The 26,438-nt window shown below is 59.3% G+C and overlaps 1 protein-coding gene across 3 annotated transcripts; it reads right to left on the bottom strand.

Annotated features, from left to right (window-relative positions):
* Positions 1-263: 263 nt before the first annotated feature.
* Positions 264-26,268, bottom strand: BCORL1 (BCL6 corepressor like 1). Of its 3 annotated transcripts, none has more exons than XM_072929214.1 (14): positions 26,136-26,268; positions 17,340-17,478; positions 14,515-14,605; positions 11,712-14,264; positions 11,275-11,449; positions 10,728-10,808; positions 10,148-10,606; positions 7,927-8,156; positions 7,634-7,840; positions 7,389-7,555; positions 7,111-7,256; positions 6,164-6,241; positions 2,710-2,863; positions 264-1,684 (listed from the first exon to the last, which is right to left on the bottom strand). In XM_072929214.1, exons 2-14 carry the CDS (start codon positions 17,423-17,425, stop codon positions 1,408-1,410), a joined length of 4,704 nt encoding a protein of 1,567 aa, XP_072785315.1. In that variant the 5' UTR covers positions 17,426-17,478; positions 26,136-26,268; the 3' UTR covers positions 264-1,407. The 3 variants fall into 3 exon arrangements, with proteins under 3 accessions (XP_072785315.1, XP_030128607.2, XP_072785314.1); XM_030272747.2 differs by lacking the exon at positions 26,136-26,268 and adding an exon at positions 24,726-24,814; XM_072929213.1 differs by lacking the exon at positions 26,136-26,268 and having other exon boundaries at positions 17,335-23,701.
* Between the last annotated feature and the right edge of the window lie 170 nt (positions 26,269-26,438).

The raw sequence follows: 26,438 nt of genomic DNA, 5'->3' as shown, positions 1-26,438 counted from the left end.
GCTGGGGGGTGCTGGGACCAGACAGGGCTCCCCTGACATCTGTGTTTGGGGATCACTGGGCTTGGCTGCAGTTTTCCCAGCACCAGGGTCAGGCAGGAAGCTGGGAGGAGCAGTGGAGTCTCCCTGTTTTTCCAGCTGCGCAGACACATGGGCCCTGCAGGTCCCACAGGCCACTTCCCCTCTCCCTTCCCTGAGCCACAGACTCAGGCTGACACGCACAGAAATCTGCCTGGACACGAAAAAAAAAAGGCAGGAGCCAGGGAGCCTGATGCAGGTTTTTTCTGTACATCAGTGTTTTTGACACCACAGCCTGTTGCTGCATATAATAAAACAGAAATCAGAAAGAGCAACCAGAATACACACCCAAAGGCAAAAAAACCCTTGGCTTAAAGAAGGTGCTGCCGGGCCCTCGGGGGAAAGGCTGGCAGCGGGGCTCCAAGGGGGGAAACGCCTGCCCTGGCTGGGGAGAAACACAACACAAAGAAAAAACGAACCAACAAAAAAAACTCACCCAAGGCTCCCGCTGCGGAGCGGGGAGAGCCAGAAATCCCCCGATTGTCCCGACCTCAGTCCTGTTAGCACCTGTACAATAAAACTGTACCGGCCCCGAGGCAGAGCAGCCCGGCCGCTGCCGCACAGAGCGCTGCTCCCGGGAGCCCGGCGGCTCCTGCCGGGGCACAGAGCCTGCGGCGGGCACAAGCTGCCGGAGCGGGGTCGGGCTGGGGGCCGCGGGCTGCGCCTGCCCGGGCGGCACCGCCGGGCACAGGGAGAGCAGCACGGATGAGATGGAGGAGGAGCACGGGAGGGGATGGAGCAGTGGGGCTGGCTGCCGGCTGGGGCTGAGCGCTGGCAGCGGGAGCCAGCTCCATAGCCAAAGGGAGGGGCTGTCCCCTGGCTTGCTGCCAGGGATGGACGGGAACCCCTGGGCCTGGCTGGCCTCGGGGCACGCTGGAGAGGGGCGGGGGGTGGCCTCATCCCACAGCCCGGAGCTCACCATCACAGTGATACAGACTCAGCAAAAACAAAGAAAACATTACAAATTAAATACTAATTAAATAAATACTATGGAAGACAATTGGGAGGGGGAGGGCAAACGGAGAGGCGCAGTTCCGTAGGGTCCGGCGGGGAGGGGCGGCGGCTCCCACCCCTCGCTGAGCCCCGTGCGGGGGGTTCCATCTCCCACCGGAGCTGGACCAGGCGGCGGCGGCAGCGACCGCCACTGCTCGTGGGCGGGGGACCTCGGGAATGCCTTGGAGGCGAGGGTCCTCCCTCCCCAGCTGGCGGAGACCCTGAGGAGAGGAGGAGCGGCTGCTCAAAGACTCGGGTCCCTGCTGCTGGCGCTGAGAGAGAGCTGCTTCCCCTTGGTCCTTATTATTGCCTCGTGATGCCGGGAGTGGCCTGTCCCCGTCAGCTGCTCCAGGCCTGGTACTCCACCGCCGAGCCCAGCAGCTGCAGCAGCTCGGGCTCGTAGTGCACCAGCTCCACAGTCTCTGCCGTGCCCGGCGCCAGCTCGGGGCTTGCTGGCACCTCCTCCTGTGCCAGCACCTGGCTGAGGGACACCTGCCGCTGGAACTCTGCCCGGGGCAGCGTGGCCACCTCGAAGTGCGGGAAGCGGGCCTGGAATATGCGGGAGGACAGCTTCAGCCGCTTGAGCACATCAGAGAACAGGAACCAGTTGCAGGGCCTGCAAAGATGGCAAGAGCACGGTGGGTTATAGGGGTGGAGGGGCTGCAGGCACGGTGCCATCTCCCCTGCCTGCTGGCCCTCCCCTCTGGCCCTGGACTGTTCTCCATGTGCTGCTTCCCCTCAGGAACCCACGGACTGTGGCTTGATCACAGCCTCACAGGTCACAGCTTTCAAAAAACTCACAGCTAGGCAGGGACACCGTGTGAAAGTCCTGCCTTCAACAAGGTCCTGGCAGCTTCCCTGCCAGGAATAAGCCACATGGTCAGGAAATGGAGCTTCTGGTGTGGTTTATTGCTGGAGGGCATGCTGCATGTGTCCCTCTCCATGGGCAAGGCACAGAAATTTGCTGCAGAAGAGTGGTGCTTTGGTTGCTGCCTCTTCCAAGTCACCCTTCTGCCCCAGCAACACCCACTGTGTCACAGGGGGTGCAGGTGGGAGAGCTGTTCCAGTGCTGGGACTGATTTAGCCATGATGGAAAGGAAACAATCTCAGAGCCATAAGTGTGAGCTGCTGCTGAAGGAACATGGGTAGAACTAACAGGATCAAATGAATGAGAGAGGGGAGCTTCCTGATAGGCACAGCACAGGGGCACCCAGGGCAGCAGGATGTGCCTGGCCATAGAGGGTGGGGGGAGCCCTGATGAGCCTTCCCTACTTCCTGAGAACATTCCAGGCTGTGCCAAGCCAGGCACTGCTTCCCCAACTTCCCCAGTGCCACAGTCACAACTTCCCTCTGCTGTCCAGAGCAGCTGTGCCTGCCCCATCCCTGGAAGTATCCAAGGCCAGCTTTGATGAGGCTTGGAGCGCCCTGGTCTAATGGAAGGTGTCCCTGCCCATGGCAGGGGGGTGGAATGGGATGAGCTTTAAGGCCCTTCCCAACCCAAACCATTCTGGAATTCTGTGATGATTCTATGAAAAAAAACACCTGAGATACACGAGCAGCTATTAACCCCACTGGAACAACCAACTGCCAGGGCTGCAGCCACCTGTGGTCCTGCTTGGTGCTCCAGGGAAAGGCACTCACCCCCGGGAGACGGACACTTGGAGGTTGTAGCTGGGAAGCAGTGGCTTGTCTGAGAACTCAAACATGAAGTTATCTGCTTCTTGCTCCTCTTCCTCCTGGTCTGAGCTCCCTGGAGGGTTCAGCAGCAGGTCGCAGCCGATGCTGTCCTTCCCCTCTGCAACAGGACAGAGGTTGGCACTGCTCGGTCACACACCAGCCTGTGCTGGCACTCCCTGGCCACTGCCACAACCCCACGGACACCTGCCCACAACATTCCTGCAGCCATGTGAGAACTGCGCCCCTCCTGCTCCCCTCCAGCCCCTCGTCCCAGAGGAACATGGAGCAAGTGCTGGCTGCTCTGCATACACACATTGCTCACTGGCCAGGTGAGGTGGGGAGAACATCCCGAGTCGTGGCAGGAAGCTCAGGTGTGCTCTGGTCCCACAGGTGGGACAGGGCACAGCCTGCACCATCAGCCACCCCACTGGTAGACCCCAGACGCTCTCCAAAATGACCTTGGGCCCTCTCCCATGCCAGCACAGATATCCTCAGCCTGGAAGAGCCTGGAACAGTGAGGAGGGAGGTGGATGTAGAGAGGCTTTGCCTGCACAGGCCCTACCAAGGAAGGCACAGCGAGCACTCTGCTCCTCAAGAGCTTCTCCACCCAGATCCCACCCTCAGAACCTCTGGCAGGTGATCCAGGGGAGCCAGCACCCATCTCAGTGAGGACAGCAAGGCTGTGCCACCAGAGACTAATCCAACCAAGCAACAAGCAGGAGGAGAAATGTAAGGTGGATATACAGAAGCTCTTCCCTGTGAGAGTGGCGAGGCCCTGGCACAGGGCTCAGAGAAGCTGTGGCTGCCCCACCCCTGAAGAGTCCAAGACCAGGCTGGATGGGGCTCAGAGCAACCTGGGATAGTGGAAGATGTCCCTGTCCATGGTAGAAGAGTGGAATAAGATGGTCTTTAAGGTCTTTCCAACTCAAACCAGTGCATGATTTCATGACTTAGAGAATTTGCCTGAGTGTTCCAGAAGGCATCTGAGTTCCAGCAGGATCTCTGTCCAGAGGGGATGGAGAACAGCAGGCTGGATCCAAAGCCATTTAATAACAGGTAATTTTCCTATTTACCAATCTGAAAAGCTCCTGTTGAAGAGAAGCTTGCTGCCTGGATTTTATTATGAAGAGGTGTGAATAGTCTTAAGTTTGCAGAGTGGTGTTGTCCCACTGAGATAACACAGGAGAACTCCAAAAACTTCCAGATAAGACAGTTTAGATTCTACAGAGAGCAGTGAGACCCAGTGTGTCCATAAACAAATAAACCAATCATGCAAAAGTTCAACCCCATACACAAGAGAAAAGGCTGAAAAAAAGAAAATCTTCTGGTGTACTGCACAAGGAAGATTCACACACCCAGCTGCTCACCCAGCACGAGTGGGATTCCAGCTGAGGAAAACAGTAGGTGACAGAGGACACTAGCTCAGGCAGGGTCTTGGGGAAAGCCAGTTATTTCCTAGTGCTGCCAAGGAAAAAAATTTCCTAAGAAACAGGGTGTTGAAATTGTCCAAACGTGCTGTAGAATAGGACAAAAATAAGTGATGTGATTATTGATCCAATGTTGCTGCTGGCAAAGCTCAGATGCCATCACTGAAAAACCTCAGATATCCTGAGCAACTCAGAAAAAAGTAATTAAATGCATTCAATGTGGCAAAAATAGGGCTCACTGTCTATCCTAAAAGCTCAGTCCTGTCCATCTGCCTGTGCAAAGGCTGGGACAAGGACAAGAACATTCTGTACCACTGAGGGAGACAATCAGGCACAACAATGCCTGTCCCAGGTGGAGACAAACCCCGGATTGGGACTTTGTGTCTGGAGCTCCAGCAACACCAGCGCAGGACACTGATGACTTTTCCACACCTCAGACATCCCACACCCTGGCTTCCTTCATTATCCTCCTGCCCCCAGAGAGTTGCAGACCTCAAGGAAAATGTGGACAGCATTCCTGCCTCAAAGAATAGGAACAGTTCAAGCAGGGCTTGGGATTTCCCCTGTATTCTGAAGGACATACAGTGCTTCAGCTGCTGGAGCTGATGGAAAGGGAGATTTTAAAGGACTGATCCACGGGAGGAGGAGAGTTGTTTGCTGCCTGTGATGATTGAGAGCAGCTCCGTTATTCCAGAGCAGAACCAGATACTTCCCTGCCCTGGACTGTACCTGTTCCAGGTGACCCGAGGTAACTGCTGAGGTACCTGAGCCAGAAAGGGACATTGCAGGACACACAGTAAACAGGCTGTAAAGAAACCAGCCCATGTCTCAGGCTTGGGCACCCTGGTTTTTCTGCGGCTCTGGCAGTGTCCAGCAGCAGTGCCTGGCACAGCACAGGTGACATGGGGCTGGCACTGCAGCTGCTGCTGCTGTAAACTGATCCCAGGAGGATGGGGAGGAGGGTCCCTTCCTGTGCCTGCTGGAAACACACCTGGCAGGGTAAGGGATCACTTCTCAGCTGGGTTAGCTCCTGCCTTGCCAGGCAGCCTCCCAAAGGCAACACTGGGAATGCCCCGTGGATGGGGCAGCAGGAAATCAGTGATAAATCAAATCTTTAAAAATATCACAAAGAACAGCTATTTTTCTTTGTAAAGGCTTGTGACAGCTTTGAGAGTGAGAAATTCTGAAGAAGGAGGCTGAGATTTGAACTGTTCCCTTGGCAGGGCTGAGGTGCAGCAGCCTACAAACAGTGCTCTCAGGAGTGCAAAAATTTTCCTGTTCTGGAATGGAAAGACATCAGGGTCCTCCAAGGACAAGTCCTCTTCCAAGAGCATTCTCCTGAATGTATCAGATTTGGTTTTGTTTCTAGAAGGATGTTGGAACAACTGGAGGTGAAAAACTACAATCAACAAGCAGCCTCTCAGCCAGCATAAATGCTGCAAATCCTTACAGAGGGCTCGGGAGCACTAAACTTGGAAGGGGCTGGAGGGATTCCAGTGTGCCCATGCCAGATCAAGAACACCTTCCATTGTAACCACAGTTTTAAAGAAGTGACAGTAAAGGCAGCAGTCAGTTCTTCACTAGGAAAAATACCTGGTGTTGCAAAAACAGGATCAACATCTCCCCTCCAAAGCAGGGGAGAGGGATGGGCAGCTCTGGGAACCTCAAAGTTCAAGACTTCTACACCTTGAAGGAATGAGTATGTCCTTCACCTTCTTGGTGAGTAGTTAGCAGGGGAGCAACAAGAACTGCTGCAAGAATTACATGCTTGGGATCGACAACCAAAGACCCTCAGGAATCAGCACTTGAAGGGATGCACATATTCAAGCTGAAGTCCCTCCCAGGAGCAACTCCCAGCATGTATCACCACAGCAAGGTCTCGACCCAAAGCGTGAGTAGAGAGGAATGTGGCCAAACCCGAGGGAATGACGTGTTTTCCACAGCACCACCTCCTGCTCTGCTGCCACCAACCCAGCCCGCGCTGCACTCACCGAGCACAGAGCTGCTGTAGAAATCCCAGGCTGTCCGAGGGTCTCCCTCACTGCGGCCCTGCAGATCTGACAGGTAATCTGGAGAGAGAAAATCGAGAGGGTTAACGGCTCAAAGCATCATCCCGATGTGCACATCCACAGATCCAGGGGGAGCTGCTTCACCCCTGCTGCTTTTCCCACTTGGGCATTATGGCAAAAGCTGAACCACAGCTGCAGGAAGGGTGTCACCACTCAGGAGTGGGCATCACCCCAGGCCCCCAACCAGGAAATGGAAGCTGAAAAGGGAAAACAACAGACAGTGTGAAGTGGCTTAGAAAGAAAGATTCATAGAACAGTCCTGAGCTCCAAATCACTATCCCCAAAACCTGTGTGAGTAGTTGACCCTGGAGGAGCTCACACAGCAGTGGGCAAGGAGAGTTTTTTTCATCACTGGAGATTTTCTGTCTTGTCTCTGGCTGGGAGCCACCTCTGGCTGTCCCTTCCTTGCTTTTGTGGAGAAGCCACAACACTCGTCTTGCGTGTACACAAATGACACCGAGCACAGCCATAGGGATCCAAACTGGCCCTTTCTGCCAGCAGCAGTATTTGGGCAGGGCTCTTTTGCCGTAGAAGGCAGCATCATTTGGCAACAAAAGTCTGTTCCCTTAGGTTCAGCAGTAGAACCAGGGACTGTGGAACAGCATCTCCAAGCAGAGCACTGTCTTTAGTTGTTTGACCACAGTGCAGCCATACCCTTGCACACTGAAACTGAAAACTGAGTTTTATCTTATACAAGAAACACATACAATTCTATAATTAAAGTTTGGATAGTAAAAACATGCTTGTGTGACAGGACAGAGCTAAATAGTGAGTAATTTTCTGTTCAGGCCCTTTCACACCCAGATGTGGCCCTGTATGCTGCCAGAGGGGAAGGTCTGGAGCACTGTGACCCCAGGCCTGGCACCTACCACAGAGGAAGTGCTTCATCACATCGCTGGTGGCCAACTTCACTGCTGTTTGCCCAGAGTATGTGGCCAGAGTGGGATCAGCACCATAGGAAAGGAGAAGCCACATGGTTTCCAGGTTGTCATTTGCTACTGCATCATGGATAGGCCTGCAAGGGAAAGGGACCAGGAGTTTGCTAAGGAAACGCTCTTGTTTGGGTTAAGATCAATGTGATGACCAGTCAGTGATGACCAACCTGAAGAACCCAGTCAGCTCCCTGCCCCACGCTGTGCTGACTCACCTGGTGCCATCCTGGGCGCTGCAGTTGACGTTGGCGCCGTGCTGGAGCAGGATGTGCAGGATGTCGATCCAGCCGCGTGCACAGGCCTCGTGCAGGGCCGTGTACCCCGCGTTGTCATGGTGGTTCACGTCACTGCTCTTCTTCTGCAGGCAGTACAGCACCACGTCCTGCACAGCAACAGCACGGCTGTGACAGCCAGCCCGGGTGGGGCAGCAGGGGCACACGCAAGAGGGCACAGGACTCACCTTGTAGCCCAGGCGAGCTGCTCGCTGCAGGAGTGTCTCCCCTGCGTTCTTGTTCACAATCAGCCGCCGAGCGCCGGGGGGAACATTCTGGGCTGCGGGCAGCTCAGGGGAGCTCCCCGGGCTGGCCCGATGGGACTTACAAAGTGTCCACAAGTCCTGGGGCTTCTTCGGAGAGCACATTTTGGGCTGGTTGCAGCAGCCTTTCCCCTGGGAAAGAAAGGAATACAACTCCTTGGCACATGTGGCCATGACTCATGGGAGCCTTCTTCTCCCCTCATCTGTTCAAGCCATACCTTCCCCTCGTCACAGATCCCTGCCAGGTGTTTGGTTTTACATTTGCGTTTTCCTGATGGTTTCTCTAGCTCTTCTTGGACAGGAGAGGTGTCGGAGTGCTCCAGGAAGAAGCCATTCCGAAAGTCCGTGCGTCCTTGAGATTTCCGGGGGGATGGGGATAGCCTGCTCCTCAGCTGCAGCTCTGTGCCTTTGCCCTTCCCAGACTCCTTCTGCTTCCGGTGCCTGCAATCTAAAGGAGAAATGTGAATTAGTGTGGACCTTCTGTAGGTACCCCACTGAAGGTCACCCAGGTTCTGCCACCAGGCAAGACAAACTGCCCATCTCTGAGAGCTGCACAGAAATCAGAGAAGCTGGGGCTGCACCATCCCTGGAAGTGTTCAGGGCCAGGTTGGACAGGGCTCGGAGCACCCTGAGATAGTGGAAGGTGTCCCTGCCCATGGCAGGCAGCTCACTGGATGAGCTTTAAGGTCTCTTCCAACCCAAACCTTTCTGGGGTTCCATGATTCTAAATCCAGCCCCAGGGCAGGGGCACTGCAGGAAGGAGAAGCAGAGAGAACACACAGATTCTCCCATCTGGGATGGACTCAGCATGTTCATGGGACACACAAGAAAAGATGGGAGCAGGATTCACCAGGATATGTCTTAAAGGGGTAGGACAAGCAGGAGCTGTCTGTGAACATTCAGACTTTGCTGCCTAAACATAACAAGCCTGATTTGCCCTCTCACATCTTCCCCTGAAGTTAAGGAGCACATTTAAGTTTTCATTAATGCATCCAGTTATGAAGCACCAGGATTCCTCAAGGGAAATCCAGCCTTGTCTTCCCTGAATGGAGGAATCCTGCTCACCCAACCCTGCAGCAGGAGACTTACAGGCACTCCATGAAAATAGTAAGAGATCAGTTAAAAAGAGACAGAGGAAAGGACTTTGCACAGCAGGGAGAGAACTTCAGCACTCTGCTGCCACTGGAGGTGGCTCCAGGCCACAGCTTCTGAATCCAAACTACAGCAGGTCCCCTACCTGAGGGCTGAGTGAGCAGCTTCTGAGGGAAGCTGAACAGACAGACAGACACTCTTAACAAATGTAATAAAGCTGCTGGAAGACCCTCCTGAATGCCGCCACAAAACTCCTTCCAGGCTCCTGTCCTGAACAGGAGGCACCCCTAGAGTGCCCGGGTGGCCGAGACAGCGGGAAGCTGACTTGAAACTTTGTTTCTGGTCTTAGATCGGTCCCCAGACACACAGGATAGTGTAACGCCCTGCTGGAGCAGATACCAGCTGCTGGGAGGACAGCAGCCACCTCTGCTCCCCACTGCATCTCAGCAGCACCCGAGGAGTGCCAGTCTGAGCTCCAACGGGGCAGAAAGCAACAGGGCTGTGGCCACTTCATGCCCTCCAAGAGCACAGCCCAAGCATGCAGAAGGCTGGCACAAGTGCTGCCTGTGATAGCTTTCCTCCTGAAGTCACCTGTGTGACTCTGGGCTACGAGCCACAGCCAAGCTCCAGCACACACTGAGCCACCACACACGGCTGGACAGGTCCCACAGCCTTGACTGTCCCTGCACAGGGAGAGGGGACCGCAGAGACTGCTGCCCACAGGGACGTGCTCATCATGGATTTAGGTTTCACAGAGGGTCTGCCAGTGGCAGAGGAAGGAGCAGGAGCAGTGGCAGGCACAGTGTGTTCCTCCTCACACCTACAAACCACAGAGGGAGATCCCCCATCACTGCACCCTTCTTGCTAATCCTCTTGCCCTTGTGCACCCTGCTGCAAGTCTGCAAGTGGCCCTCACAGAGCAAGACAAAACCAAGAGCAGCCTAGCTGGATTGGGATGGTTCCACATCCTCCTGCATTAGCACAGATTGCTGAGCATGGCTCCCAGGGACCCTACTTGCCCAGAAATATTCCACTGTGCTACCTCATCCCCTTCTTGTTTTCCCACGCCCTCTGTCTTAATTCAAGGGGTAAGATCAGTGTCTAATTAGCTACATAAATTGCTGTTTACTGCTCTGGAATTTACTGTAAATGTTTTTGAAAGAAGAGCTGATCAATTGAAGCAGCCCATGCTACAGCCACCAAGTCATTAAAAGTTTGGGAGTTTCATCATTACAAAAAAAAAATAATGAAAACCAAATCCCCCCAAAAAAATTCCACACATAACAAAACAAAAAAATCTCATGCTGGTCCCCAGTTTAGTACCCAAAGCCCCTTCCCAGGCTGTACCTGCTTTGGATTTCCGCCTCCGGTGGGGATATCCCACTTGCTCCTCCTCCCGCTCAGTCAGGTATTCCCCTGTCTGGTATTTCCGACTTTTCTGCCGTCTCCTTTTCTTCCTTTTGATGTGGCCATCCTCCTCCTCCTCCTCCTCCTCGTTGGGCTCCCACAGCTGCCTGGGTGATTCTGCTCTCCAGGGCAGCTCACGGGTCCTCCTCGTGTGACAGCTGCTCCTCTCAGACACAGACCTGTCCCTGTCCCTGCGGCTGTGGCAGCGGGATGTCCTGTGGGATTTGCGTAGCTTGCGATGTTTCAAGGATGTCTCCTCCTCCACCTCCTCCTCCTCCTCCCCCTCCTCCTCCTCCTCTTCCTCTTCTTCTTCCTGATCCTCCTCAAGCAATGGTAAAATCTCCTGACCACTCCCATCACACTCTCCTGTCACACCAGCAGAAGAGCCAGCAATGCTTCCTGCAAAAAAGTGAGATTTCTAGCTGACAAAAAAGCCAAGAGGATCCACAAGGCAAAGCCTCAAAGCAGGACAAAATGCAGGGACAAGGTGACGTCACCAGGAGCCTGGGCACCAGCTCACCCGACTGACTGCGCGTCCGGCTGCTCAGCACCACCGGAATGAAATCACGGAAGTTGTTCTTGGGCTTCTTCTCCAAGTAACCTGTGAGGAAAATGGAGCCATGAGAAATGGATCACAGAGCTGGGATGTGGGAAGGGCAGTGCAGTGTCACCATAGCAGGGGCTGCTGTGATGGCCCCAGGCTTTAAATGAATGGAGGTTGGTTTAGATTGGACATAGGGAAGAAGTTTTTGAAAATGAAGGCACTAAAACATTGGCACAGGCTCTCCAGAGAGGTGGGGGATGTGCTATCCCTGGAAACATCTAAGGGCAGGCTCGAACAAGAGCAACCTGGTCTAGTGAAAGCTGCCCCTGCCCATGGCAGCAGAGTGGAACAAGATGAGCTTTAAGGTTCCTCCCAACCTCCTCCATTCTGGGAGTCTGGTCATGCTGCAGCTCTATTTTGGATCTCAACCCAGCTCCAGAGGCCATTTGGCTTCAGGAAAACAGCAGTTTGGCCCCTAGGGCAGCCTGATCCTGCAGGAACCCACTGCCATTCCCAAGAGTACCTTCCTCGTGGCTGTCTCCACGGTGAGCCGGAGATGGGCACTCCGTCTTCGCTGGCCTCCTACGCTTGCGCTTTACCCCGAGGCTGTTGTGATCCGTGATGGCACCTGAGCCTCCTCGGCCTTCCCGGCCTTCCTGCTTGCCAAGCTCATGTGGATTGTCGTGGTGTTTCTGCCACTGTGAAAGGAGGACATGAGCTGAAGCTGGAGCTTCCCACTGACTGAGCTGGAGCAGCACAAAAAAGACTGATTACACTGGTCCCCTCCAGCTCTTTTGAAAATCGAGACACGTTTTTGCCCTGGACAACCTGCAGCACAGGTACGTTCCCCCACAACCAGGCAATGCCCAGGAGCATTAGAAAGCCCCGTGCCTTCAGCCGTCCCCCCATGAGAGCTCCCTCCTCTCCCCCGACCCAGCAGTCCCAGCCCAGCCCATGCACCTTCCGGCCATGCACGCTCCGGCTTCCCGACTTGCTTGGGGACTCCTCGCTGTCCTGCCCTTGGCACTTCAGTCTCTTGTGGCTCTGCCTGGTGTCCCCATTATGCTGCCGCTTGGCTTTGCAGCGTGTGCCACCCTCCTGCTTGATTTGCCCCGCTCCTTTGAGCTTGGCCTCAGCAAAGGCCTGGGGAGCCGCCCCGGCCCGCAGGCAGGTCACCGAGGGAAAGGACACATCACACTCCACTCGTTCCTTCTTGACCCTGCACAGATCCACCTGCTGTGCACACGGGAGGGGCTCCGTGGCCGCTGGCTCCTGGGAGCCCTTGCAGCCCAGCTCCTTGCGCTGGCCATCCGTGGGCACCTCTGGCACCATCCGCAGGCCCTGCTGCCCAGCTGCTGGCAGGTCATGCGACAAATACGCCGCTAACACTTGGTTTTTGGGTTTTGCATCTGGCTGTTTGAGGCTACAGCTCCCCTGGGGAGCCTCAGTCTGTGCACTGCTCTCCTGACCGGAGTCAGCCTCTGGCTGAGTGCACTCCTGACTCTTCGGAGCGTTGTCCGGCTTTCCCTTTCCCCCTTTCCCATCCAAAGCGCTGGTATGGAAAGCTGGACCTGTCTCCGGTGGTGCTGGGTTGGCTGGCTCCTCGCAGGGCTTGGGCAGGGCCTGGCAGCTCTTGCTCTTGGCCGCAGCATCTTGTTCGCCCTCTGGCAGGCTCTGGGCGGCCGCGCTGGGCTCGGCGGGCTGCACGCTCGGGAATGCCGGCAGCTTGCCTGCCCCGGCCGTTTTGCAGGGGCTGCTCTGGTTCAGGGGCAGCTGTCCTGCTGTGGAGATGCCGATGGAAAGCAGTGGGGTTTGATGGTACGGAGACCAGCCCAGAGGCAGAAGTTGAGGATTGGAAGGTTTTCCATTGACGGGGCATCGCGGGTACACACTTCCCTGGACAGGATTCCAGGTGGCGATGTCCTTGGACTGACACAAAGGAGCTCCTGGAGCAACTCTACCATGAAGAAGTCTCCTGGCAGGATCCTGCTGTCCTTCCGTGCCAACCTGGTTGGCTTTCTTCCCACAGGGAACGCCGGCACTGCGGGGCTCGCCCTGGTCAATGATGGAGATGGGCTCCTGCTTGGGCAGGTGGCGTGGGTCCCTGCTGAGGCTCACACCGACATCCTTGCTGAGCAGCAGCGAGGCCGGCACCGGGTTGGCGACACCAACGTAAGTGCCGGGAATGGTGCTGATGAGCGTGGTGTTCTTCACCCAGGAGCCCTGCTCGCCGTTGCGCAGGACCTCGGGAAAGATGACCAGGGGTGGGGTGGTGCCGAGGCACGAGGTGACGCTGCTGCCTGTGGCCTGTGCCGCGCGCTGGGACTTGGAGAGGACGGTGGTGAGCAGCGCTTTGCCGCTGGTGTGCACGGGGGTGAGGATGGGCATGGGAGGGGTCTTCCGCTGGCTGGGTGGAGGCAGTTTCTGGCGGTTGGACTTGGAGGAGAGATCAAGAGGCATCTCACTGCACTCCGGGGATGAGACCATCTCACGCTCTAGCTGGGGTGGGGACTTCAGAGGAGACAGGGAAGTGGCAGCCCCCGGTGCATGTGGCTCAGCAGCTGCCGGGGCTCTGGCCTGCACAGCCGTGCCAGAGGAGGGAGCAGCGCTCCCACCTGGTGCTGGTGCTGCCGGCAGAGCCTGGCTGGAGGGCAGGGCCAGGCCACAGCTGGACAGGGAAGTGCTCTCAGCAACAGCCTGGGCACTACTTCCACCTGAGGGTGGGGGACAGCTGAGCTGATTCACCTCCAAAGACACCACTTTGGCATCTGAAGCCAAGGGCCTGGTGACAGAGAAGGTGTAGGGGTAGGAACGCAGCTCTGGGGAAGCGATAATGCCTGGTAGGCAACGCTCGTGCAGGTAGGAAGGCAGGACAGGGAAGGTGAGTGTGGAGGAGACCCCCAGAGTGGCTGGGAGCGTGGCCACGCTGAGCGGCTGCCCGCAGCTGGGAGGGGGGATGTACACCAGCGACTGGCTCGGGCTCAGCACAGCCCCAGCCTGGAAGGGCAGGGGCAGCTTTTGCATAGCAGGGGCCTGAGAGGGGGGAAAGCAAACCCTGTTCAATGTGAAGGTGGCGGGACTAGAGGCAGAGGTGTTGCAGCTGGAGACAACCACAGACAATGTCCCTTCTGCCAGCACACCTGGCCCTTGTGCTGCAGTGCTTGGGGGGGTTTTCTCCTTCCCAGCAGGCTCACTCTCTGGAGCCACGGAGCAGGCTGGGGCAGCATCAGCCTGTTTGTCGCTGGGAGGATCTGCTGGTGTCCAGGCAGCATCAGCACCACTGCTCTCCTGCTCCACAGCTCTGGGGGCCGCTGGCTCCTGCCCTCTGCCATCCCCCTGACCTGCCAGAGGGCCCAGGGCGTCATCTGTCACAGTCTTTTCCACACACTCCAGGTTTGGGTTGCAATCAGGTGGCTGCTCCTCCAGTTTGGGTCCAAGCTTTTCCTCCACCTTGCCATCAGCATCCAGCCCCTGGGCACTGCTGCCACCACCGCTGACTGCTGTGAGCTCCACCTGCAGCAAAAAGGGAGAAGGTGTTCCTGGGAGCTTTGCAAGGGCCACCCAGGGAAGCAGGAAGGATCTGCCCATCCCAGACACAGAGGAAAAAGTAGCAAACAGCTCTGCCCAAAGGAGAGCATGGCTTTGCCTCACTGCATATCTCTCAAAAAGAAGCCAATGAATCCACTCGGGAAAATGCTCCTGCTTGGCCTATTCCGCCAGGGAATGGCCTTCTTGGACTCAGCTGAGCAGGCAAAGAACTCACCTCGGAAAGGCTGCTGCTGACACAAAACTCTTGAGACCCCAAGTGCTGGGAGCTGCTCGTTTTTGACTCCTCATCAGAAATGGGGGTTCTCCTAGGTGCAGAAGAAGACACAGCATTACGAAACCCCAAAATACCCTCCCAGAATCCCACCCCTCCCTGCCCCCATGTGGGACAGTGGAGCAGCTGTACACCTTCCTTACCTATGGAAGGCCTCATCATGGGCCAGCTCAGTCTTCCCCAGTGTCACAGGCTGGTGCCACACACCTATTCCTGTCCCCTCCATTTCCCATTCTGTCCCACCACACCTTTCCATCCTCCCCTGAGTCTCATCCTGCTTGTCCTTCCCCCAACAGGCACCTGCTCATTCCCATTCCTTCTGTTTCCTCACTGTCCTGGGATCCCCAGCCCAGCCTAGCTGCCAGTGGGGACCTCCCTCTGGTGCCAAAGCTCTTTGGGCTCAGAAAGCCTGGACAGGAGCAGTGGGCATTCATGGTCACCCCAATGTGCCACGTCTTGCTGGCCAGTGTGTCTGAACCTTTCATCTCTGGAATGTGATTCCTCAGTGGAAACAAATTCCTTGTCCTGGAAAGGACAAGGACTGTCACCTCTTTGGGACGCTCCTTCCCTGGTGGTATTCACCAAGACAGCACTTCCCCAGTGTTTTGCTTGGGACAAGCTGCTAGTGCCAGCACAAAACAGATCAAGTTTGGATTCTGTTGATGATATAATTTCAGCCAGATTTGCTTCCTATATCCTGTGCTTTCACAGTAGCCACAGACACAGAGCTGTGGGCACACGATTTGTCTTTAGACTCGGTACCCGCAGTGCTGGGGCACCAGGACCTCATTCTGGGCTGCCTCAGCCCTAGGACTCGGCTGGGTATCCCCAGTGCCAGGAACATTCTCTGTACCCTTTGCAGCAGGACCCTGCTCGGTTCCCCCAGTGCCAGGAACATTCTCTGTACCCTTTGCAGCAGGACCCTGCTCAGTTCCCCCAGTGCCAGGAACATTCTCTGCACCCTTTGCAGCAGGACCCTGCTCGGTTCCTCCAGCGCCAGGAACATTCTCTGTACCCTTTGCAGCAGGACCCTGCTCGGTTCCCCCAGTGCCAGAAACCTGCTCTGCATGCTCAGCCCCAGGACGCTGCTCTGTACCCCTACTGCTGGGATCCTGCTTGGGGCTATTTGTGTGCCATCCCCACCAGCCTTTGGGTCAGTGACAGCCCGGCTGGTCCCTCCAGGGACTCCCGCGTTCTCGGAGCTACCCGGCCCGGCCGTCACAAGCCGCGGGGCGGGGACGGCAGCCGGGGCCAAGCCGCCTCAGCCGGCGGAGAGGCCGGAGCGGGCCGAGGGGCCGGAGCGGGCCGAGGGACCGGAGCGGGCTGAGGGGCCGGAGCGGGCCGAGGGGCCGGAGCGGGCGCGGCTGAGCGGGCTGAGGGGCCGGAGCGGGCGGGGTGCCGGAGCGGGCTGAGGGACCGGAGCGGGCTGAGGGACCGGAGCGGGCTGAGGGGCCGGAGCGGGCCGAGGGGCCGGAGTGTGCCGAGGGGCCGGAGCGGGCCGAGGGGCCGGAGCGGGCCGAGGGGCCGGAGCGGGCTGAGGGACCGGAGCGGGCTGAGGGACCGGAGCGGGCTGAAGGACCGGAGCGGGCGGGGTGCCGGAGCGGGCTGAGGGGCCGGAGCGGGCGGGGTGCCGGGGCCGCGGCCGAGCGCAAGGGGGAGCCCGAGCGCAGCCGCCCGGCCCCGCGGGGCCCGCCCGAGCGCGGCGCTCCCGGCGCTTCCCGGAGATTCGCGGCGCTTCCCGGTCCGAAGCTCGCCCGCCGCTCCCCGCACAGCCGGCGGGACCCCCCTGCCCAGCCCTGAGGGCGGTGCGTGGTCTCCCTGTCGGGGCTCCTCCCCGGGCAGTGCGCGATGCCCCCGCACAGACGGGGCCCGAGGAATGAGATGAAGATCGGGGACGAGAGAGCGCCCGGGCGCAGCCCCCCGGCCTGCCCAAACAGCTCAACATTTGACGCCCATTGTAAGCTCGGAGCAGCGCCGAGAGGCTCGGCGGGTATCGCCATCGCAGCCCTTATCTGCGGGACACAGAGCGCCCGGCGGTGCTGCGGGCGGCAGATCGGCTCTGCCCGAGCCAGACCCGGGGCTCGTCCCTGCCCACTGCTGCTGCACCGGCCCGAGGGACGCCCGCCAGAACCCTCGGCACCCGCGGCCAGCAGTGACAGCCACACGCTGCCTCTGTGCACATTAAACTTCCCTGGCTTTGGGAAATACATGGAACAGACACGGTGGTCTTGAGAAAGCCACAGACTAGTCCGTTCTGAGAATAAGACCCCAAACCACGGGAATGAACGGGCGATGCAAAGCGACAGAGCTTGGCTTGATCGATCCTACCTCCCAGCCACTAATCCTCCCTAATCTCCTGTTTGGTGGCAAGTCACAACCCTCCCATCTGATCATCTGGTTAGCACAAACCCTCCTGGGTCACCAAAAGCTTTTAGTTCAAGCTCTTTCCCTTCCTTGGTCATTGAGAGCACAGGTCTGTTGAAACCAATAGCACATGCAGACAAGTTGGCCTTGTCGGCATCAAAGCTGCAGAGGTAACATAACCACACATGGGCAACAGATCCTCTGCCACTCCTCCAGCACACTCCTCGCTGAAGCAGGGGATGTGGGGACCCTCCTGGAATGCCAACGTATCCAATACATCCAAATGTGGCTCATTTGCACTTTGGGCCATTTTAGATCCCAGTGAAAAGGGGTTGAGTCAGCACCAGCTCCCTAAGTGGCTCTCTCATGCCTCCTTTCCCCTGGCCGCCACCCACGCACCTCACCTCTCCTCGTTGAGGCCACACATGCGAATCCGCTCTGTGCTGGTCCAGTTGTGCACCCCGCTGTAGAGAGGTGCTGTAGAGATCATGACAGCTACTCCTCACCCTCCAGGATCTGCTGGGGCTCCAGGGACCACTCTGCCTGCAAAAGGGAAACAGAAGGTTGGGAACTCTCCTCGGGATAATTGATTCAACTGCCCTTTGAGAAAACTCATCCCCAGCTTTGCTGCCAGGCAGATGGAGAACAATGCCCCAGGATGCCACAGGTCTGGAAGAGAGCGAGGAGGAATCGGCAGTACCTTTGGACAGAAACCACCCTCCACTCATCCTCTCATTAAACAGTGTTACTGCCACTGGCTACCACGAGAGTTTCACACAAGTGTCTTCACACACACATCCTTTGAAACAATCCCACCCTTTTCTTCTCCCTCCAGAGGAACCTCCAGCACTAGAAGATGCCAAGAAGGTGATGGTCATTTACAGCACTGAAACTTCAAGGCTGCACAAGACTCTCCTAAAGCAGCCCATGGCAGGTCCTAGGGGCAAAGGCTCAAACAAGGAGGGTCTCTCCACAACTGAAGGCTCCTGCAGGGAGCAGAGGTTTGCCAGTGGTGCTGCCAAGGGTTTATCCCCTCCTTCTACGAGGAAGGTGCTGGTTTTCTTTGGAGTTATGGGTGGAAAACATGAGGGAATCCAGAGATTCAGGAGCATCCATGAGGCACCGTCGGCTGGGTGGAGCTTTCAGGGGAGAGCGTTGCAGCCAATCGTGCAGCGCTGGGTGTTGGAGCATTGAGAAGCTCTGCTGCTCCAGGGAAAAGGCAGAGGAGGAAGAGGGGATCTCCTGTGCTAACAAGTGGACTCAGCCAAACCAAGCAGGACTGACTGCAAAAGGGAGAGAGATGCTGTCAAGGAGGTTGAGGGAAATACTAAACCCTGAAGGTAAGGCAGGCACAGAGCCACGGCAACGCTCCCGGTGCAGCGGTGGGAGTGGGAATTAGCTGGAAGCAGCACGTGATCCCCAATCTCTGTCGCTTGTCTTTTGCCTGACAAACTCCTGGCGACACCAGCTCCGCACGGGACAAGCAGCGTCTTGTGCCATGAAAGGAGCCACACAGGGACCCGCCAGCCGCAGCTCAAGGGACGAGCCACAGGGCTGAGCGGCTCCTCCGAGCACAGCTGCTGCCGGGTGTCCCCGCTGCAGCCTGGACGTGCCGGTGGGGATCCGAGGAGGAGGAGGAAAAGGGGCCAGGCACACGGTAGGAACGGGGGCAAGGCAGCTGGTGTGCCAAAGAGAAACCGACGGACCCATCTGCACGTACGAGGGCACAAGTGCGCAAACAGTGCACGGAAATCAGAGGTCAGGGGAAGAGGGAAACCTGCTAAAAACACACACTGTGAGATGGGAGAAATCCTCAGCAGCGATGGGGGAGACGGGCAGACGCCAAAGCAGAGAGCAGGTCATACCCAAAGAGACCGAGGTGGCTTGGAGCAGGAAGGGGAGGAGTCTTTCGATGCTTGGAGAGAAATGCAACATAAAGGAAATAGGGGAACAAACAATCTGCGGGGATTTCACCATCTTAGGCTAAACTGAAAGAAGGGGAGGAGGAACGTTCTGCCCCCAAGCACAGCAGCAGTACAGATGTTCCAGGAGGAATCAAAAGGGACCTTCTGTGCAACGGGGGAAGGGGATGCATGCGGCTGCACGACGTGGAGCTGGGGACAAGCAGAGATCAGGCGTGACCCCGGAATAGGTCTGGCAAGGGAGGAGTGATAACGGGGTGCTATGGGGAGCTGGAAGAACCAGCACGTTTGGAGCGCTCAAGTAAGAGCGGCTCAAAAGGGCCGGAACGACGGCCACAGGAGGAGAGCTGGGAGGACACAGTGACAGAGATCAACACTGTTTCGTGGATTCTTGGCCTCTATCCTCTACAGACGAAGTGGGACACATGCCAAAGACAGGCATTTCACAGGGAACGAAGAACAGAAAAGAAAAAATAATTCAGATATGAACTCAGAGAAGGAATAAAACAGGGGACAAGCACCAGACATGGGTTCAAGCAGAAAGCAGCGGAGCAACAGCATTCTTAAAAAGGCAGACCAGGAAGTTTATTGGGAAATGCAGGGATGAGCAGCGTCCCGATGCAACACTGAACCACAGAGAGCAACTGCAGCCTCCCTGGGTCAGAGCACTCTTAGCCGAGTCGGCACAAGGAAAGCGAGCAGATCTCCCATCTACACTGGTGCAGTTGGAAGCAACATTAAAGGGATGTAATTAAACTCATAGGAAACCCTTGGAGAACACAACTAGGGCATGGCTTCACATGCCTGTCTTCGAGCAGAAGAAGCTGTTGAGAAACTGCTGAAGCCCTTCTCTCCCCTCACCCCTTCAGTCATGTCACTGAAACCCTGCAGTATCCCAGCAAACCTGACCAGGGCATTGATCTCTGTTTAAAACACTTTTTTTCTTTTTTTTTTTTTTTTTTCTCCTGGCTGGACTGGTTTTAACCCATACCAGCTCCTAGATCAGCTTCACCAAGAGGGAGAGAGGGCAGAGCCTGGCACAGACTCTACTTAATCCACAACGTCTGCCAAAGGAAGTGTATACGAAACCACAGTCTTATTTTGATTTAGCTAAATAGGTGCTCAGCCAATTCTAATTAACGCCAAAGAAAACGAGTTTAGAATGAAGTAAGAACATTGAGGCATTCTGCGTGGGGAAGCTCATACGGTATTAAAGCTCCTTCACCTTCCGAAACAAAGCGTGTCCTAAGAACTGTGAGCAAGGAAGGTGCTGAACACGCTCGCCTCCAACGACAAACCCTCTGAGCAGTTTGCAATGAAGTTACTATGGCGAATTAAAAGAAAAGGGGATTTTGTTCATTAAGGCAATACATCTCATCGTTTCGCAAAAGGAAACGATGCTGCTCCACAAACCCGCCTCTTCCAGGCTCTAGGAAAAGCAAAGCAGATGTTTTCCTTGCAGTGAAAGTGTGCTTTTACTCAGGTTAGTGATGACTTGGCTACCCATGGAAGCTCCCTTGGATTAGGTGAAGAAATTACTCTTCTGAAATAATGCTAAATAATAAAACAAGTTTCCAGAGATTAAGTTCTTCAGGAATGGACATTTTTAAACCATTATCTATTGACAAGTCCTCCTTGCAATGAAAGCCCAACAGCACCAAGACAACCATCATTTCAGGGCAGGCTGAGCAAAGGTTCCAGGACAAGCTCCACAAGCATTCACCTATCAGCTCCCACTGCTGACAAGAATTAAGCCCATGCCATCTCCATGCTGACCCCTGTTAAACCCTGTCTGTTCCCTGGCTCTTGGAGACCCCAACTTGAGTTGCCTGAAGTGAGGCTGCCTAATTGTTTCCCACAGCCCCTGACAGTCACACCTCCCACCCAGTGTTAATGCAGCAAAGGACTTGCAAAGTAGATTCTGAAGCCATCCCATTGCAAGCCACCCTCCTCTCCCAGTGACAGCAATCCCTTGGCCCGATCAGGTCCCCGACCTGACAACTCTCAGCTCCTCAAGTACTTGCACTGGCAAACACGTAAAGCAACTTCTCGGGCTGGCACCAACCAGCCAGTCATGGATAGCCAAGGGTTTGCTTCTCACTGGGGAATCTGGTGCTGCTGGTGTTTGCCCTCACAGATGTTCCAACTACATTGCCACCAGGTCTAACTCACTTTGATCAGATTACCCAGAGCCATGACCTCCTACAGCATCCACCTTATGGCACCTGTGGTGGACTCAGGCCTACCAGTGTGGGAAGGGGGTTTTTCCCTGCTCCTCCCAGAGACAGCCTGTGCCAGTCACTTCTCCACAGTGTAAACACATCCCTCAGTGAGACCGTGCTGCCTTGATCCCCCACAAAAGGCTTTCCACTGTTTTCCTGCTCTGTGCATTTCCAAGTACTGAAAGCACTTGGATTTCAAGGCACTTACTCTTCCTCTCCTCCATGCCCACCCCAGCACATGAGCTACACACCAAGAGATGGACAGTGTCCCGCTGCACCCTGCCTAGGCAGGTGGGAGCCGACAGGTACTGAAACACCAGCAGCCCCCCCAGCACAAGGATTCCCCTCTGCCTGCTCTGGCAGGCACATCATTCCCAACAAAGGTGGGAGAGCACCAAGCAAAGACCCAACTGGCAGCAGCCTGCTCCACTGCTGGCAATGGGAGCTCAGACCATGGCACCAGTGCATCCAGGGAGCACATCAGCTTTGCCTTTCCCCTGCATGTATAGCAGCATGAGCTGACTCCAGGAATCCCAGTGTGGGTCACTTGGTGCAGCTCAGCTGCTCCAGAGCCTCTATGGACACAAAAAATGCTGCCCAGTCAGTGGTGCCTCCATCCATGCTGGCATTGAGTGGGCCAGCAGCACAGAGGAAGGAAAAGGACTTCCCAGCCCTAAGGGAAGGCTACCACATCTCTCGGCAGCGGGAGATGCGAAGGATGCTCTGGTTGCCCTCCCACAGCACCGTGTGGCTCCTGTGGCCAGGGGACACTGCGGAAGGCCGGGAGCAATGCACTTTGACCCTGGAAACACACCCACGGGAGACACCTTTGAAACATTCATTCCCAGAGCAGCAAATCCTGCAAGGAAGGGGGTTTTATCCCCTGGATGGCTACAAAATATAAAGCGAGGTCAGCTGCGGGAAACCCAGGTGGGATTCAGCGCTCAGAGCACAGCTGGCCGCTTTGACAAGAGTGGGAGCAGCGGAATGCAGTGCAATGTGCCCTGCAGCTCTTCCTGGGGGTCAGCTGGGCCAGAAGGGAATGGTCTGCAGCGACAGGCAGGCCTCCTTCCCTTGTCATAGTTTGTTCACTTTGGCAATTCTTTGTTGCCATTAGTAACGCAAGCAAGGAATTCTATGTGTTCTGATATGGGATGGTCTGGTGTCCATCAGAGGCGCAGAGGGCCAGAGTGACCCCCCAGCACCTCAGCACCGAGCACCGCTTTGGAAAACCTGGTGGAGTAAACTGATGGCAAAAAATTAAACATTAAATCAAAAATCAAGTCAAAAAACCTATAACGGCCCTATCACAGGACTCACAGTGAGCACGATATGCAATGAGGGAAAAATTTAAACAAGAAAACTAAAAAAAAGAGAACAGACTATTTTCTGTTATGTTACCGCTCATGCAGAGGTCAGAAACTGTAGGAGAATGGACCAGGAATGACTAAAGTGGCACAAAATCCAGCAAGGATGGGCCAGGCCGCCTCTGGGGCTGTCTGGGCAGAGCGGTGCCCGGCGAGGGCAGCCCCGAGCCGGGTTTGGTCCCCGCTGCCTGCACAGCCGCCCCGGCCGCTGCAGAGCTGAGCCAGGCTTTGCCTACACGCATTTGCTTAAGCTGATTTAAAGACACAGTAACACCACACGTAATTATAGATCCTCGGCACGATGAATTGGAAATAAAAAAGAAAAAATCCATCCCTATTTCAGGAAAAAAATAAAAGTTTGCTGCACACTGGGCAGTGCTGTGATAATTGGTCCCAGCTGCTGGACAACTGGTGTCACTGAACCCTGGCTTGTCTGCAACAACCAGGCTGCCCCCACCAAAGCCCACAAATTTTTAAGGACTGAAAAAGAGCCATTAAGGGATGATAATATTCACAAATGTATCTGACAAGGCGCACATCATCCAAAACCCCAAAAGCAGAGTGCAGCCTCCCATGCCTGGGAGCCAGACTGGTGCTCCAGAGCCCAGAGGTCCCAAAGGCAGCTCTGAAGGCCAAACCCCGCTGGAGCCTGGGCTCTGACACCTGGAATGCACCTCCAGACCCAGGTGACAGCAACGCAGCCAGTGTCCTCGACTGGCGCCATGGAGCCTCCAGCCAGCGCTAGCACTGGGACCACCTAAACCCGAAGGGTGGCCAGGGCAATGGAAGCAGCGCAGCGGAAAGGGGAGGGAAGGAAGGCAAGAGAAGGGAAGGCTGCTACAGACAGGGCCAAAAAGATGCAGAGGAGCTGCGAAGGGCACGGGATGCACCGGCCCTGCCCTAGCACTCATCCCCAGACTCCAGGGGATGAGGACGCCAGAGAGCGGATGCTCTGTGACAGGAGAAACTCACTTCGTCTCTATTTTAGCCTGACACACCTTCTCCCGGTGCTGCTCTGAACCGGCCTCACCCAGGCGGGGATGAGGGGACCGATGTCGCTCGCCGAGGAGCCAGGACCCCTCCCGGTACCGGCACGCTACCGCGGGAGGGCTGGTTTCCTCCCCGGTGAGGGCGGCAGGAAGCGCCGCCTCCCTCGCCCGGTCCTGCCGCTGCCCGGCCATCACCGTGGGCACGGGCGGGGGACCGGCCGCCCCCACCGCCCCGCCCCGGGCGTCGGGGGGCGTCGGCTCGGAGCGGCACCGCCCCGGCCCCGGCCGCAGCCCGCCCCGGGTCCGGGTCCGCGGGGGTTCCCCGGCGAGCCCCCCGCCCGAGGCGCGGCACGTCCCGCCCCGAGCCCCGCGAGGCCACGGCACGGCCCACGGCCCCGCGCCGCCGCCGGGGCCCCGCGGGCGGGCAGCCCCCCCCTGCCCGGGACGCGGCGGCCTCGCTGCCGCTCCGGGGGCTTCGCCCCGCACCCCGCAGCCTTGCCGAGGGCTAGGCCCGGCCGTGCTGCCCCGCGCCCGCTCCCGCAGCCCCCGGCTCAACAGTTGCCCCCGGGGCCGCTCCCCGGCGGAGCGTCCCGCAGCCCCGGCAGCTGCGGCCGGGCCCCCGCGCTGCCGCACCGGGGCAGCCCCGGACACGGAGGTGGCGGCGACCGCGCTGCCCCCGGGGAGGGCTCTTCCGCCACCGCCCGGCACCCGGCCGGCCGGCACCCGCAGCCGAACCGGCCCCGGGCACGGCGGCGGCCGGGGCGGGCTCGGGCCACGCCGCCAAACTCCGCGAGCGCCCGGCGCCGCCGTCCCACCGCCGCCCCGGGAGCGCCGCGCCGCGCGGCCGCCCCGCCCCGCCGCGGGACCCCCCGCACCGCCCCGGCAGCGGCAGGTGCCGCCGGTGCCGGAGCCGGAGCAGCCGTGCCGGGCAGGGCAGCGGCTCCGCCGCGCCGTCGCGGGGCGGGGAGCGGAGCCGTCGCCGCCGCCCGCTGCCCCCCGCCCGGCGCTGTCAGTGCCCGCCGCGCCCCCGCCGCTGTCCCGCCGCAGGACGTCGCCGGTCCCCCCCAGCCCGCACACCCCCCCCCGCGCCGCCCCACCGCCGCCCCCGGGGGTGTCCCGGGACCGTTTCCATGGAGATCCCGTCCGGACGGCCGGGAGGGGGGGTCGGGCCACCCGCTCCCCCCCCGCCTGCCCCCGTGTGCCGTGGGTGCGGGGCGGCGCGGGCCCGGGGTGCCCGGGCAGCGGGGGCCGGGGTCCAGCGCGGGGCGGCGCGGGGCGGTGGGTACGCACCTGCTTCCCGAGGCGGGCGGGCGGCGGGGGGCGGCGGGCCGGGGCGGGCCCCTGCCCCAGGCGGCGGGTCGGACCCCGGGCGCTGCGAGCGGCGGTTCGGCGGCAGCGGCGGCGGCGGAGGAGACACTGGCAGCGGCAGCCGGAGTGTGAGGGCGAGAGCGAGCCGCGGCCGCGCGGGCTGCCGGGAGCCGTAGTCCGTCCGCCGGGGCCGGGAGCCGCCGAGCCGCCCCGCGGACTGCGGGTCCCGGCGTGCCGCGCGCCCCGGCCCGCGCGGGGGGGCCGGTCCGGAGAGGGAACGGGCGGGCGCGGGGAGGGAACGAGGGAGGGAGCGCGGGGAGAGAGGGAGGGGGCTCCGCGCCCGGCGCGGCCCCGGGAGGGGCGGGGGTCGGGAGGCCGCCGCGCCCGGGGTTCGGCACCGCACGGAGCGGAGTGGCTCGGCACGGGGGGAGCCCAACGCACACACGCCCCGCACACACACACACGCCCGCCCGACCCCGCGCCGGGGCACCGGCTCCCGCACCGGGGAGCGACGCTCGCTCCGCACCGGGGGGGAGGAGAAGGATGGAGGAGGAGGCGGCAGCGGGGGCGGGCGCTCGCTCCACGCCCGGGCAGCGCCGGGCGCCCGACAGCGGGCAGAGCCGGACGGGCAGCGCACGGCGAGCGCGGCGCACGCAGCCCCGTTGCCCGCAGTCCCGATGTCCCCAGCCCTAGAGTCTTCAGCCCCGGTCCCCGACGCCCCGCTGCCCCTCGCCCCGTTGCCCTCCGCCCGGTACCCCTCGCCCGGTGCCCACCGCCGGGCGCGGCCGCGGCAGGGTGGGTGTACCCGGCCGCAGCGGGGCCGGCCGGCTGAGAGAACGCGGACCCGCCTGCCCAGCCCAGGTGGGCGTGTGGCCCCCGCCCCGGCGACGCTGCCGCTGGGTGACCCCCCGGGCCCGCTCCCCCCTCCGGCTCGATGCCCCGCGGGGCGCGCAGCGCTGCGGGGCGGGGGTCGAGGCGCCTCCCCCGCGCCATGCGGGACATCGAGCGGCACGGCACGGCGCGGCGGCCGCAAGTTTGTCACCGGTCCCCGCCCGCGGCACTGGGGCCCGCAGGCCCGGAGGCCGCCGCACCCCCCGTGGTGCCCGGCCAGGCCCGCTCCGCACCGTCCCGCACCGCCCCGGCGCTGACAGCCTCGCCCGGCCCGGGGCCGCGCCGCCCCCGGCACCCGCACGGGCCTCGGAGACCGGCGGCCTCGCAGCGCCCTGGCGCGGCCCCGCCGTGCGGGCACCGGCTGCCCGGCCCGGCCCGGCCCTGCCCGGCCACGCCGCCCCGGGCTGTGCCGGGCCCCGCGCAGCACCGCCCCGTGCCCGCTCCTCTCCCGCGGCCCCTCGCCCTGGCCTCGCCGCCCCCCTCTGCCCGGCCCCCGCGTACCGGCAGCCGGGGGGGGCCGCGGGGGTCCCTGCTCCTGCACGACCCGGCGGGGAGGGCGGGACCCGCCCCCCCGGCCCGCGGCGCGGGGGCTGCACGGGGACGGGCAGGACCGGCTGGTCCCGGGGCGGGGAGCGCGATGCCGCCCCGGCCTCCGCCGTCCCTGCGCGGTGGCACCGCGCTCCGGCGTGGAGCGGCCCCGGGGGCGGGCAGGGGCCGGTGGCTCCCCGGGGCCGGGCCCCGCAGGGCTGCGGGGTGGGCTCGGAACGGGGCGGTGCTGCGGTGACCACGGCCCGCGATCCTGCG

The sequence above is a fragment of the Taeniopygia guttata genome, chromosome 4A (genome assembly GCF_048771995.1).
Source record: "Taeniopygia guttata chromosome 4A, bTaeGut7.mat, whole genome shotgun sequence".
Taxonomy (NCBI): Eukaryota; Metazoa; Chordata; class Aves; order Passeriformes; family Estrildidae; genus Taeniopygia; species Taeniopygia guttata.
This window is presented reverse-complemented; position numbering and strand designations above follow the sequence as displayed.